Source organism: Nycticebus coucang, chromosome 1 (assembly GCF_027406575.1).
Source record: "Nycticebus coucang isolate mNycCou1 chromosome 1, mNycCou1.pri, whole genome shotgun sequence".
In the NCBI taxonomy this organism is placed as follows: Eukaryota; Metazoa; Chordata; class Mammalia; order Primates; family Lorisidae; genus Nycticebus; species Nycticebus coucang.
In genome coordinates this window covers 16,210,398-16,226,740 of record NC_069780.1, presented here as the reverse complement: position 1 = coordinate 16,226,740, position 16,343 = coordinate 16,210,398, and the positions used below count along the sequence as shown (strand labels likewise).

The following is a 16,343-nucleotide window of genomic DNA, read 5'->3' as shown; positions in this document are numbered from 1 at the left end:
ATGAATTAACACACACAAAGCTCTTAGAACAAAGAAACAGAGTATATGCTATATAAGCATCACCAATAGCAAACGGTTTAGAATGCTTACTATATGTAATTCTCTGTTAAATGCCACTATGTATAAGATAGAAAACCCAGAGATAACCCCAAAGAATTTGAAAGGTAGAAAACAAGTACACAAATACTTAATTTGAGACAAGATTTTTAGTTCTGTTAGATTGAGTCGAGAAGCCCCTTTAAGAGATGCCTCACTGCCTATCTAAAAGCTTTTAAGACCCCCAAAGGCTGGGTTAGACAGTGCTCTTTTACTTTCATATTCCTTGATGGTTAAAAATTGCAACTCGTCCACTACTCTGTAGTTCTCTCTGTACTTGTTTTTTCCTTCTACCTAAAGTTCTGTGACAAAAAAGATTTTGTCTTTCTTATTAATAAATGGCATTTTGGTACTTAGCATGTACCTGATGCATAGCAAGCACAAAGTGAATATTTCCTGAGTAAAGCAATGAATATCCTCATATTACATAATGGTCACTAGCGACTTTCAAGAGAACTATTTTCATTGCACAAACAGGTCAGAGGCCAAATCAGAGAGGTTTAAAGAAGGACTATAGTAAGAAGTTGAGAAAATGAATACACTATTCTTTCAAGAAGTTTGAGAGTTTGGGAAAGGAAAAAAGATTTTTAAAAATTGATAGAGTTATCAGGGTCTTTTGGGGACAGTGGAATGTTTGTGTCTCATTTCAATAATGAATAATAGGTCTGTGGAGTCATGGAGATTGAAGCTGCAAATGGAAATAGGAAAAACTAATAAAAACAAATGTGCTGAAGGCAACAGGAGATGGAAAGAAGAACACACATGAAATAGTTAGTCTGGCAAGGAGGAAAAATCTTTCCTTTGTAAGAGAAATAAATGATGAACACAGGAAAAAGTGAAAATACTGAGGGAATCCCAAGATACTAATGTCAGAAAATTGCCTTGTATATATATATATTATAGGAAGTCATTATCTATATATATATATATATATATATAGCTATGACTAATGACTTCCTAGGAGCTGGTTTGGCTGGAAGCTTAAGAAGAGAAAAGAAATTCTGTTGTGAAGAATGTCGATAAGGGTCAGTGAAAACCATATGAAATGCTGGAATGCATGAATTTCAGTGGAACCAATTAGAATTGTTTCATGGCTTTTTCTTGGCACTAAAGAAAGTAGACCATGAGAAAAACCTAAATCTGAGGAATGATATAGGTGCAGCAGGGAATCAAGGCAGGTGAGGAATTCGTTTCGGGTAGTTTACAAAACCGAGGACTGGGACTTCACACAATAAATTATCTCTTGTGAATGAATTAAATAGTTACATGGCATCAAAAGAACCAGGTTGGGGAAATCAGAATGGGGATGTTGGGCTGCAAGAATTGAGGGGTCATTCTCAGCACAAACTGTAATCTAAAAACACTATTTTAAAGTAACACATAATCAAGATTAGACGAGTAGTATGCAGAAAGTGAGACTTAGCTGTTTGCAACAGCAGGAACTAAATGGCTACTTAGCTTGACATTTCTTTACCCATACAAGTTTCAAAGAGAACTAAATAAAAATGACTGATTTTATAGTGTAGAACTATAAAGCGTTTTAAAACCCCACATTATTTTTATTTCAAATTAATAAGAGGGCACAAATTTTTAGGTTACATTGTTCTCACTTCCAGGGTAATGTTCCTGTTCTAAAAAAGACCCTTACCCAGGGGGCATGTTACACACCCTCACTAAGTGCACATTGAGCTCCCACCACAAACCCTCACTCCTTCTGCCAACTGTCCTCCCCCCTCCTCCTATACTACACTATATTTGTGTTTTATTTTTCATATGCACATGCAATTGTTTGTATATTGGTTTCATATTAGTATGGAGTACACTGGAGGATATATTTCAACTCCACCCAGGTAAATGTAAAAGATATAAAGTCTCCCATCTTTTAAAATGGCTGAATAGTATTCCATGGTATACATATATCACAGTTTGTTGATCCATTCATGGGTTGATGGGCACTTAGGTTGCTTCCACGACTTGATAATGATGAATTGAGCCACAATAAACATTTTGGTGCAAATATCTTTATGGTAAAATGATTTCTGTTCTTCTGTAAAACCCCACATTTTAAAGGATATGGGCCCTAACAATACAAAAAGTCTTTTTTTGTATATTTTAATAGCCACATTGCAGTATTCAGTTTATATTAGTAAACTAGTATCCCTTACACATTAGGTCTAGTAGCAGATGCTAATTAATTAGATTAGGCCAATTTAAAAACATAGGCCATCATTCTAAACTATGAAGGAGAGAAAGATTCCTGAACCAGGCAACACCTGAAAGCTTTGACAGTCTTAAGGCAGATTGCTGCATGGAAATATAAAACTGCCTTTAAAGGAAAAAAGGTTATTTTATAAAAAGGACACGTACACTCAAATGCTTATAGTGGCACAATTCATAATTGCAAAGATGTGGAAACAAGGCAAGTACCCATTGATACATGAATAGACTAATAAAATGGGTATATGCATACCATGGAGTACTACTTGGTCACAGAAAAAATGGTGATCTAGCATCTTGTGAAAACCTAGCTAGAACTGGAAAACATTCCTCTAAGTGAAACATCACAAGGAGGGGAAACAAACACATGTATACAATATCAAGTTGGAACTAATCGATCAATACTTAAGTGCACCTGTGGAAGTAAATCTCAGTGAAAATCAAGCTGGGGGGGGGACAGGTAAATCAGACCTATTGGGTACAATGCATAGGTTAAGGGCAAACTTATAACTTTGACTCAATTTGTCCAAAAACCAAAGTATATAAACAAAATACATCTACTCCCTAATATTCTGAAATAAAAAACAGAAAAGTATAATTATAGAATACTACTCAGAAATAGAATTGCAAAAACTTTTACCACATATGAGTACATTCAGCTTTACCACAATGATGTAGAATAGGTTATTTGGAATTGAAGGAATTTATTTCAGTTTCCCTGAGTCTAGATACCTTTGGTTTTTGCCTTGGTGGCAATTATTAGAAACAAATGAAATTCTTATTAAAATATTGCCTTGTTTTCCATTAAAAAAATAAAACAAAATTGCCTTTAGGTAGGTAGATAGGCATACATACACATATATGTATACATACCCTATTTTCTTTATTTCTCTCTATACACAGAGGTGGGAAGGCAGAAAGGGAGAAAGAGAAGGAGACAAAGAAAGAAGACAGGAGGGAGGACGGATAAAGGGGGAGAGGGAGAGAGAGAGAATGTGCATATGGTGTGGGAGTAAGGTATGAAATGGGATATGCTAAAAGATGAGACTAGAGAGACAGAATCATGGAGAGTATATATATTTTTTGAGATTCTTACAGCTTTTATTTCAAATGGCTTAGCAAAAAATTCAGTAAGATACAGTTCCCTGAAAATCTTGTAAGGAATAACATTTAAATTCATTGGGAACCTTTCTCTACCCGATATTCTGAGTTTAAAGAACCATTTAGTCATGTTTTGGAAGTAAAAAAATATTTCCCTTTTTCAAAGCTTTTGTAGAAACTGCCTTCCTGTATTTCTATACCTTATGCAAGTACAGATTGAGATTCAGATAGGATTCAGATAGCATAGTCAGGGTCTCACCACTTTTTATATTAGAGCTTTGTAAGTTTCTACTTCCTTTCTGAAGGCGGCACTCTCTCTGGAAAACCTCTTGTTGGCAATTGATGGGTGCCTGTAAAGGCTTACTGACACATCTGACAGGGAACTCATACCAGCCCTTTTGGTGGGGAGAGGGGGAAAGTTATTCTAGTAGGAGAATGACAGCTGTTTTGATCAAGGGGCTTTGTGTTTGATCTGCCTGTGTATCTGCTTGGATCCAAACAGGAGAAAGTGAGTGATGAGAAAGACAGGAAAGCAAAGGTCCCAGGATCATAGATGGACTTCTTCAGTTGGTAGTAAACACATTTGTACTGACTATTAAGAGGATGTTAGAATAAAGATCTCAATCCCCTCTCTCTGGGATCACCTTTGTGTCCATTTGAGTTAACTCTGTAATGTCCAGAATTTAGGAGTACAACTCTTTTCCTTCTAGAGTTAGTAATATTAATAGTTTATTTAACATCTGGTTTTGACCTGAGTGTTTTATAGTCTAAGGGGAATATAATGTAGGAAAACACCCCAGTCCTACATCTATTATGTAGGGCATATATATGCACTGCTCTGAGTGGGGTTTTCTTTGAAAATGTTAGTTAACTTGGAACATCAAAACATCTCACACTGAAGATTACAGGGAGAATTTTTATTACACAAAGATTGACTGTCACTGATTGCTTTCCTTTTTGAATGCCATGAGAAAAACATTGACATTTATGGGGAAAAGGTATAATCAGCACTGAGTGAGGGCAGAAACAACCATTCTGAGATTAACTTTATGGACCTTAATCAAGGAACATCTCAGGGAGTGTCAAGATAAATCCTTGAAATGGAACCATGCACACGTAAGTGAATACACAAATTATGCCAGTGTGTGTATCTCCAGAATCATGGAGAGTATTAAGCATGATGTCCTACAGAGCTCGAATTTTATCCCGCTCAGGTGATGGGACATTATTAAATGGCTGATGGCAGAGAAGAAATGTATTCAGACTTGCATGGCAGAGAGACAAAAAGAGAGACAAAGGGACTGAGATAAAATGAAGAAATATTTAATATTAAAATTGATGAGTCTTAAAAATTGTAATGATACTTATTTCAATTTTTCTTAAGACATTTCAATACACACTTGTCGAAGTGGCTATGTCAAAGCCAACCTGGGTATTTATGAATCATGCTATGGGTAGATTTAAATTAGGTCTTTAATTTCTGACAAAGTTGCATATTAAATCTATAGACTCTATTATGTTATCATGAATACAGACATTGGAAAGTGCATGTTGGTTTCACCTTTAACTTTTCTTAGTGTTTAAAATGCAATTTCATTTTCCCACATGAATAAAACAGAAGAAGAAAATACAAGTCTATTCTCAGTTGTTTAAACAATATTCTTATTTAACCTAAAGAATGATTTATTGCTCACCTCTTCTCAAATGCTTCTAAAACCAGTCTTATCCCATTTTAGTGTTGGTATTTTACATTGGATTAATTTTATCTAAGAATGGTCTAAAGCTGCAATGTCTAATATGATGGCACTAGCCACCTGTGGCCATGTAAATTTCGTTTTTAAATCTTTTTAGTTTTCTTAAATTTAAAGAAAAATAAAATATTCAGCTCTTCAGCTGCACCACCCACATAGCAGGTGCTCAATAGTCATCTGTGGCTAGTAACTACTAAGTTGGACTGTGCAGATATAGAACATTTCCTCCATGGAAGAAATTCTACTGGACAACATTGATCTGAAATATCAATCTCTTTAAAATCCAGCCCTAGAAAAACAGCACACACTTAATTCTTCCTAAGATGTTGATTCTAGCTATAACAGTGTGTTCTTCAGGGATACTGATGTACGTGCATTTCAGTAGAATAAATTAAGTCAATCACTAACTGAAAGACATGTGATTTTGGCAATATCACATGAAGTCCCTGATTATTCACATTTACTTCTGTAAGTTTTTATTTCTGTGGAACTAATATAAATAAAATAGAAACTGAGTATTATTTATTTTAGCTCTTTTGTTACTCAAAGAGAAATAAGGTAAAGAAATAAAAGTTGAAAGAGTTCATCTTTATCAGTTTGGGATTTTAAAAAAGAAAGATAAATTTTGAAAAAAAATGTATCTTTCTCCATAAATTGTAAGATATTAGAAGTATCACACATGATGAACTATAACATTTATGAATTCTTCCCCTTGCATACTTTGATATTTACTCTTCTCAGATGAAACATGAAGGTGCCTCAATAATGAGAATGGGCTCACATACTTGAGTGTTTACATATATCTAGTTGCATAACACAGAGTTTTAGCCGTATTCACAGGGTAGTCCCAGGATGACAAAACTAGGCTAGGACTAGAGGTCAGAGCACTACAAAGAAGGAAACAATATTTAATTTTGATGTGACGTACACTGACTAACAGTTCATTAAATAAGTAACATTTAACCACAGCCACTTTTGTAGACATTAGTTTTATCTGTTCTTCATAATTTCCTTTCTAATATTATGCAGGACACAGAGGAGTTTTGACTGTTGGAACCAAAATCTATTTATGGTCCCCACCCAGGGTGTGGGAGCACTGTTCATACTACACTCACAATACTGGTTCCAAGTCAATCTCTCATAATAAGGAATCTACTGCCAACCCACAGAGCATGAGATGGGGTGTGTATGGTAGGTGCATAACAAGAGAGACAAAGGCATTTGTAAGATACTCCCATTAGAAAACAGATAACTTCACAGATCTTGAGATGGAATAGAAAAAGGTAGAAAAGAAAATACTGAGAATAAGGAAGAAAGGAAGAGAGAAGAATAGGCCAGTCCTATTCTGATGGGGGGCAGGGAGAAAGTGGGTTTAAAAGAATACAGCAAAAACAGAGAAAGTGATATCAAATTTTAAAACAAGTTTCTGTAAGAGAAACCTAAGTTATATTTCTTCCTATTCCTTTCCTACTGCTGTATGTCTTGTATGTGGACAACTATCTGAAAGGTTAAGTGCTAACTCAAAAATCACCATCATAATTGTATATTTATAATTTTCAATTTTAACTATGATTTTTTTCTTGATATCCTTTCTATTCCTAACATTCTCCTTTTGTTCTGAAATAAATCAAAGCACCAATGCTAGTTTACTCCTCTGTTGTCAGCTACAGGACTAACCACCTTAAAGATCCTATCATAGCAGAACACTGTCAGATACTATCCCCTATAATAGTATATAAAACATAAACCATCTTGTCATGACTTTTTTTTTTTTTTGCAGTTTCTGGCCAGGGCCAGGTTTGAACCCACCACCTCCGGCATATGGGGCCAGGGCCCCACTCCTTTGAGCCACAGGTGCTGCCCTAAAACATAACCCATCTTAAACCCTGTGCTTAGTGGTTTACTACAAAAAGAACCAAAAATGGCTCATTTGTAGCCTTTCTTTCATAATAAACACTATCTCATTTCACTGTATTAAAAATGATACAATTTTATTAAGAAGAGATTTCAGGGACTTGTTAGACAGTTAGTTGAATGTCCAACATTCCAGCTGGTAAAAAAAGTTTTCCCAACACTACATTGAAATGTTTAAGATCTCCTGAAATCAGGATGGCAGAGTGAAAGAATTTTATTATGGGGCTCTAGAGACCTAGATTCAAAACATAGCTCTGTTATGAATTATGAATTATTTATTTCCTTTGGCGATTAGTCTACTTCTCTGGACCTCTGAAAATGATCTATTTGGTTTAAATGGTATCCAAATTCTTTCTAGTTCCAAATTCCACGATTTTAAGGTCTGTTATCCCCTGTGCTAGTTGTCTGACTGTTGCTGCTAGCTAAGGAAATGCTATGGAGGTGATTCTCTTTCAATAGGAAGGAGCCTGGGCTCAGGAAAAAGACATGTATCAGGGGTTGAAAGAGACAACTGTTTTTCCTTCCTATTAACTCAATGACCCTCCTTGCACTTTGAAGAACAAACTGAAATTCAGCAATTTTGTTTCTTCTAGTTTTTATATGAGCTCGGTGAGCACTGGAACACATCTTTAAAAAAAAATTTAGAAGCAACATTGTAAGTAGTAGTAATTCTCTGATTAAATCTCTGAAAATCCATAATGGAAATCTGCAAGCTCCAAAATGATGGCAATTCTACCATTAACTAGTTCCATGACTTTGGTTAATTGTTAAATTTGTACAAGCCCAACAATAAGTGTAGACAACACGTGCCAGAAGACCTCTTCTAATTCAAAAATTACTGAAACTCATCAGCAACTGACAAATTTAAAGATCACAAAAATTGTACAGAACATTTATTTTTAAAAGTTTTAAAATGCAAATATTTATAAAGGAAATGTATACAATAAAATGCACATTAATGACATTCACTGTTCTGCTTGATTTATCACACTTAAAAAGGGTCCATGGAGCCTACTCTCCATGAGAATTAAATGAGATAAATGGGATTTATATGATTTTCTGCTTTTTTTTGTCTTTGCATACTAGCTAAATCTATATGTTACCAATCTGCACTCTTGTTCGCAAAGCTAAGACAAATTACTTCACTTTCAGAAAAAGACAGCACAGTATAAAACCATCAAGTTACTCTAAATAACTACTAAGAATTATAGTTTTTGAATTCTAAACCTTAAATGTTTCTTTCAAATAATGTTTTTAGTCCAAAGCAAATAATCATTGCTATTTGCAAGTTACCACATAATAATGGGAGATTTATTTAAGGTGACATATTTCCATAATAAACCATCATTTTTAGGGTTTGTTAATTTAACTTGGTTATAAAATATCCTTTGAGGGGAAAAAATAGGTAGGTTCTTTTGACAGTACATGCTTTTGAAAATTGTTCAAAAGGTAAATTTGAGGATAGAAATTTTCCTGATTCAAAGAATACAAAGCATATATATATATATTTTTTTTTAAAAAGCTTTTCCTTTGCTTCTGGATCACATAACAAATTTAAAATTTCTAAACCTGGAAGTATATATAATAAGTAGTTACATTTTGAACAAATGAAACCCTACGCGGATTATGCATCATCTTTGCAGATATAAAGCATATTTGATAACAAGTTGATCTACTTGAGTTTTCCTTATACACAGGTCCTATTAAAGATAATAGGACCATGTGCTGCAACAGTCTAATGTATTTTGTTACAGGTAATAAAAAGAAACCACTTATTCAAAAATATATTAAAGACTACAATAGCATAATTTAACATATTAAATATATTTCTACTAATGTTTGATATCCTTCCTGTTTAACTCTCAAACCAAGGTTCAAATGTAAAAAAAATCCTCAAAATTTACTAATACATTCTTAACCAAATATTAAGAAAAATAAGCTTTGAAACTAGATTATACATGAGAATTATGATATTAATATTCACATTTTTAAGAAGATACTACTCAACCTTTTAAATGTTAGAAATAGTCAACTAGGCTGATATGTATCTTCACTGAAACCATAACGAATTTATCTGTTTGAATCATTGGGGGCTATTCTTCTCCCTGTATACATACAATGGATAAAATTTCTTTACGTAAATGTGTACATGAGACATAATGTCTCATAAGAAGGCCAGATTTCATCATTATTCATATACTAGCTGTTGTGCAACCCTAAATAGGCATGAAAGGGAAGATTTTTTTTTTTAAGCTATAGGAAATACCCACTCTTTGCTGTCACAATTACAAAAGTTAAATATTGAGATTATGCATAAAACAAATTTCTAAATTTTTTTTTCCTATCTTTGAAAGTTTTCAGACTGAGATTATATACAACCATCACAATGTTGGCTAATTTTTAAAAAATGCATGTTACATATAAACCTATAGTATCAATTAAGTAGTCAATAATTCTGCACATAATCTAAAATATTTTACTAATTTGCCATTTCTGAATTAAAAAATTGCCTCTTTTACTATAAGTAAAGCACAACTTAGTATGTTCTGCTTCAGATCTATGCTTAAAACTTAAGTAATGGTAGATACAGGTCTGAGGGAGATGTGGTGATGAGAGACTGTGGAAGATGTCTTACAACTGCTTTTGTTGCATTTATTCTCAAGAAAACAGAAAGCAGGAAAAAAAACCGTAAGTAATGGGACAACAGACTTTTAGAAGAATAAAGGCAGTCTATGAATAAAAAATATACTGAAACAATAACTTTAAAGAAGAATATGAACTTTTCTTTGAACTGGAAAGTACCTTAAAGTTCCTTTAATCAGTTATGTCCCTGGATTTGTCTAGGAGTCAAGGGCAGTTATGAAGTTTTAATCTTAAAGATGTATAGAATTAGACTGAAAATTCTCTCCTATTGGTTTTCTCTTGTATCTATTTATACAAAAGATATTCTCTATATGTCTAGAACATAATTTTATTATATTCAGTATATTGAATTTTGTGTGTGAATGTGGTGTTTCGAAACAGAACTTTGGAATAAGAAGCATAACATTTACGAAGCTGCTTTTATGCTCCTCATACTAATAATATAATATGGATCACTTTACATTCATTACATAATTAATCTGTTTTTGCCAAACCCATTTTATAGCTGGGGTAACTTAGACTTGGAAAGATGAAGACCAAGTAAAGATCACCTAGCTACTAAATGGAGTAACTAATTCAGAGTTAGGCTATCTGACTCTGTATCTACACACCTAAAGAATACTTTACAAGTACACATTCAAAACTTTATTCCAGATTAAGCAGATCCTAATCTCTTAGAATTATGCCCTAAATTTTGTTTTGTGAAGCTGGTAGCTTCTCCCCATCACCATGCTATTTCGGCTCCTTGGGATTGCTGATTTTGATTAACTTCTCATTTTCATAAAGCAATCATATCCTGAAGCCTACATGACAGATGGTTCTGTGGAAGAAGTAGAAAATATGCCTCCTGCCCTTGAGCAGCTTACAATCTAAAAACATACTACCCAAAATAATTAGAAGCTCTACAGTGATTGGACCAGGCATATTTGGTAGGGATAACTTTCTGGAAGCAGAATACATTGACCAGGATTTTGGTGGAAGGAAACATGGAAATTGACAGAGAAGATACTAATTTGGGTTCAAAGGTTTGGCAGTGAAAATAAGACTTGTGGAATGATTTAATAACCCTTTTTTATTTCAAAACACAATTCCAAATTCAATTCAATTCTCTCTCAAAGCACACACAAAATTACTGACCTTCTACATTCATGGCTTCTCTCAGAACCTGAAGTTTCTTTTGTCTCTCTCGGATTCGTTCCAAAGCACTTGATATTGCTGAGGAGGTGGGCAATTCTCGAGTGTGATACATTGGATCCATTTTCTGAGGACCAAAGATATCCAAGGCTATACTTCCATCTGAGTATCTTGCCTCCTTTTTTCTAGGAGTGGTTGAAGTCTGCACTGTAACTGCCTCAGGGTGACAGCACAGGGATGTGCCAGGCTCTCCAGAAGAGAAGTCTCTGTCAGCTGTACAAAGCAAGTCCATGGATGAAGCCCAAATTTTCTTCTTAGGAAGCACATCAATGCCAGGGATAACTTTTTTTTCTGGGCCACTGGTTTTGAACTGGTAAGGGGAGCACATATTTTCAGATTCTTCATGCCCAGAATTATCTGATAAAATGTCCTTGAGATAATCTTCCTTATCTTGTGAGTCTCTGATAGACAGAAATCCCATAGATTTACTAAGCCCTTTGTTAAGAAAGGTCTGATGAGAGAATGGAGACTTGTGTATATCTAGTACATCTGAAGTAGAGCTTCTTCCTGGAATGATAAGAATCTATCATGTATGCACAGAATTTTTACAAAATAAATTGGAATGTAACCCACTATTGACAATAAAAGTGGAGGTAATTTCCTACATTCTCCAAATGGAAGATCAGAGATGAAATAGGATAGTGGTAAGGGTGATAATAAAAGATGGAAGAGATGCAGTGTTTCCCTAACTTTTCCTAGTCCAATCTCGCTTAATAAAATCAATAATATATTGAACTTGCTTTTTGAGTGGTATTATTTTACATTCATCAAAAGTGATTTATTTGGTTTAAAAAAATAAGCAGAAATTTCTGATACTATCTGGTTTACCCAAGAAATGATTTGGGGCAATAAAAGAATGCATAATGAACTACTTTAACTTCTAAAAGTATAACTCAAACATTCATCAGTATAAAGCCCTGGTATTCTGGTCCTTTAAATAAATATGTTTAGAGAAGACATAAAGAATTTGTGCAATATTCTGGGTGGAAGTAAGATTGCAACATTTGAATGGTTGGGTATGAGGCTCATGCCTATAATCCTAGCACTCTGGGAGGCTGAGGTAGGTAGATTGCTTAAGCTCAGGAGTTTGAGGCCAGCCTGAGCAAGAGTGAGAATCTGTCTCTACTAAAAATAGAAAAATTAGCCAGGCATTGTGGTGGGCACCAGTAATCGCAGCTACTTGGGAGGCTGAGACAAGAGAATTGCTTAAACCCAAGAGTTTGAGGTTGCTGTGAGCTGTGACACCATGGCACTCTACCCAGGGCAACAGAGTCAGACTGTCTCCAAAAAAACAAAAACAAAAACAAAAACAAAAGATTGTAGAATTTGGAATTCTTAAGTATCAAGGTTTTATTATAATTAGACATGTCCTCAAAACATTTTATTGGGATTGAAATACAGATTATTTGATTGTGTTTAAATTGTATAAGAAATTTAATTTTTTCATAGCAGACCATCATGCACTAAAATAGTTTTTTCCTCTTGCAGACACTATATCAATACTTTTCAATTGTAACAAAGTAGAATGGCTTACTGGTTTTAACAACATCAAAGACTATAGAATAAGCAAGAATTACATCAGTAAGTGCTAACTAAATTTTCAAAGACACAAGGTCTAACAATTAAGTTTGAGAATTCATTCTAAAAAAAGTGCTGAATATCACTATGGTCACCTTTTTGAAGTATTCCTCTTGGGACACTATGAACTGATGTCAGTGCCTAGTCCACCCTTCAAAAACAGTTTTGGAACTCTCTTTCTGGAATGCTATCAAAGCAGTCATCATAGAGACATGACAATTATGTTTGCGAACTTGCCACCTTGCATATATGCTAGTGGCACGATACAAGCAACTTGGTTTGGTTTCATAACCTTGGTACATCAGAGTCTCACAGCTGTGTTTGTGTAGATATGTTGGTGGTGTCTTGCTGAGTGGTGTTCATTATTGTTGTTGCATTATTATGTGTGCCATACAATGACAACTCTGATGGTCATTCCAGAAAAAGAATTCCAAAATTGCTTTGAAGGGTGGACTAGGCACTTGCCATCCATGCATAGCTTCCCAAGGGCAGTACTTTGAAGGTGACCATAGTGATATTCAGCAGTGAGGTATGCAGTCTCTTTTCTAGGGTGAGTTTGCAAACTTAATTGTCAGACTTCATATCTTACTTCATGTGATTATTTCCAGTTCCTCTGCCATCCCCTATCCTCAATTATTGCTTAACTAGGTCATTGCAATGACCTCCTAATAGGTCTCCCTCTTTCTTCTAGTATCCATATCCAATTATTCTCCACTCAGCAGTCAAAATTATCTTTTTAAAATGTAAATGTCAAGATGCTACTACCTTGCTTAATAAGTGTTAATAAGGCGTACTATTGTACTTTTGATAAAATCTGAACTCGTTTGAGTCTGCCACTTGAATTTTTTTAGTCTCATCTCTACTTCCCTCATTCTACCCAGGTAACAGGTTTTTCTCTGTTGAGCTCTCTTATAGATTAGGAACTTTGTACATAGTTTTCCTCTGTCCTGAATTATCTACCCTAGACATTTTTCATAAATAGTTCTTTTCATCCTATAGTTTTATTTTTAATGATTTCCTCAAAGAAGTCTACCCTGACATAATTGTAATATAAATAGATCACTTTCCAAATGTATCACAAGTCTATTCCATTTGTAACAGGTAAATTGATCACTGTCTTTTAGGTCATTAGTATTTACTTACAAGGTATGAATAGGCCACGTTTTCTTTTTTTTTTTTTTGTAGAGACAGAGTCTCACTTTAAGGCCACGTTTTCTTAAGAGAGGTAGTCTTCTCGCTAGCCATATGAGACTAAAACTAATTGCTAATAAAGTGGCTCTTGATAACTACTGCTTTATAGATGCTGGGTTTTTATTGTTTTAGTACAAAGTAATTAGATATCAAAATATTTCAGTCCATGTTTATTAAAAGTTCAGGAAGTTATCATTTTAAATTCTGTAAGACAGTACAAAATTAAAATGAAAGTACTTCATTTAAAAGGTTTCACTAATTTTCTATTCTTTTTCTACAACATACATCAATTTAACTGTGGTTCAACTTCCTCTGCATGTTTAAAATAACATTATAATGCTAATGAAAACTCTTGATAATAACTTATAAAAGATGATTTTGAGTCATGATTAAGATGTCTTCTGTGACCAACAGGACCAGGAAAGGGATGGCAAAATAGAGGAGCTAGAACGGAAGAAAGCTGGGGAGAATAGTTATACTCCTGAGGACACTGGGCAAAAAGTTGACAAAGTGTGAAATAAAATTCAAAATGATACATATATATGTATCATACACACACACACACACATACGTCAGAGATGGTCTAAAGTAAAATTTTAAGAGCTATAAATCATAAAAGCATCAAAGAGAGGAACTGAGTATGAACGAAGCAAAAAAAAGCAAGTGGTCAAAAAGAGATACTTGGAACTAAATGGTTTCTCCAGTGACTCTGTTAGCCTAATGTTGCTTGTGTTTGCTTTTGGAGGAAAAAGGAGACACATACGTAGGTATGGGTATGTAAGTACATTGTAGAGAGGTGGATTTCAGCTGGTACAAACACACCATTCTTAAATCAAATATTCCTAACTGGCAGAAATCCCCGTGCATTTTGCCGTGTTAATGGTGCTCACTACCTTAAACTATACAACTGACTATGTAATTGCCTGATTAACACATCACAGGTTGATAAAATTCTTATCTTCTGCAAAAGAGGTTTCTTTATATGAAATAAAATATGTAATATTTTGAATAAAAATTCAGTTTTAACATTTATAAATCTCACTAAACAACGAGATGCTATAATATGTGTTTAGCATCATAATTGTTTTTATGTTGCCAACACACTAGGGGAAATTTTTCACTAATCTAGGAATGCAAAATCAGAGTTCAAATATAGAATGTGGCCATGTAAGTTCGGAGAAACATGGAATTCTAGACTCGTATTCATTAGATGCTTATGTCTGCTACACCAGCCAAGATCATGTACTGTTGTTAACACTAGCAACACTAGTACACTTAATAACTGTATTTCAGATTAGATAAAAGTGCAACTTCTTCAACTGCTTTCCAAATCTCTCTAAACCTGTGTCCAGGCTATTCTGATTCTTTTACATAATAGGCAATAAATAACACTGAAATCATTAACTGAGCACATCTAATAGCCGTGCTCACTACCAATTTTGATCACAGGAATTAAAACTAATGCTTTTTCTGAAAGCAGTGCTACTAGAGCTACAGAATACGCAGCTTGCTAAAAACTGAATGGGGGCTACTATTTCAGATAGAACATTCCTCGATAGTTCCTCATCCTGGAAGAAGAGTTCCACTATACGTAAGGAGCACACAGGACTTACTATATTTGTCTCACTATATTAAAATTATCCACTATATTATATATCTGTCGTCTCCCCCACTTGCTTCCCCTACCGCTACCTGGAGCAACAATATAAGGACTGCGTCTTACTTGTTTCTGTATTTCCAGTTCCTAACAAAATAGATCCCAAAAGAATGCTTGCAGAATGGATGATTTATTTACACAGCATTTTGAACATTTTAAAGCCAATTTAGATAGCATAATCTACCAGAACGATTATTGTCAACAGACCTGGGTTTTAACATTGGCTTTCTACTCAAACCATAAGTTTCCTAAGCCACTGAATTTCCTATTTTTCATTTTCTTTATCGACAAAAATGTGGATATAATTTATTATATCTTCTTAGAGATTATAGGATAAATGGACTAACACATATGAACTATGATGAGCTCTTCTGAACAAAGGCAATATAAAATCTTAAATTTTGACTCTCTTTTCTATTTCTGCTTTATTTTTCTAAGCACATCATTTTCTACTGAGGGAGGATTTAAAAATTCTTTTTACAGGAAATAATGAAACCAGAGGTCAGAAGAGGTCCCATAAAAGTTTTATATTTATTCTGTAATAAAGAGCACCACAATGTTCAAATAGGATAAGTGGTGACTGTAAGTGGATTTTCCACCTCTTGGGGAGACTGAGTGCAGGGAGAGTTTTCAGACAACATTAGATTACATACAATTATAAGCGTTCACTTTGAAATTAATTTCTAACGTTTCCTTCTAGAGAATACATAGCTTGCTAAAAAGCTAAATGGGGAACAATAAATAATCTTTATTTGTAAATAAAATATTTTGTTTTTGTATTCCATGGAAAACACTTCAAGAACATAAAAAGTCTTAGTAATAAAACACATACCATTTATTTTAAATTGAAAAAAAAACTTCCTTGAAGAGTACATTGTATTTTAACTGTTTTTGTTATACATGATTAACATTATCCTAAATTGGACAGCATCATCCACCTCACCTTACACACAGACTCAAAAATTCATAGTATCTCTCAAAATGACATTTCAATATTAAAA

General features: G+C 34.1%; 1 protein-coding gene across 4 annotated transcripts in view; it reads right to left on the bottom strand.

Moving 5' to 3' along the window:
* The window catches only part of PTPN13 (protein tyrosine phosphatase non-receptor type 13), a 212,669-nt gene that overhangs the window by 121,283 nt on the left and 75,043 nt on the right, over positions 1-16,343 (bottom strand). For all 4 annotated transcript variants that reach the window (XM_053600624.1, XM_053600841.1, XM_053600700.1 and 1 more), the window contains exon 7: positions 10,860-11,423. In XM_053600624.1, coding sequence (XP_053456599.1) covers positions 10,860-11,423 — 564 coding nt within the window. The remainder of the gene's footprint in view (positions 1-10,859; positions 11,424-16,343) is intronic.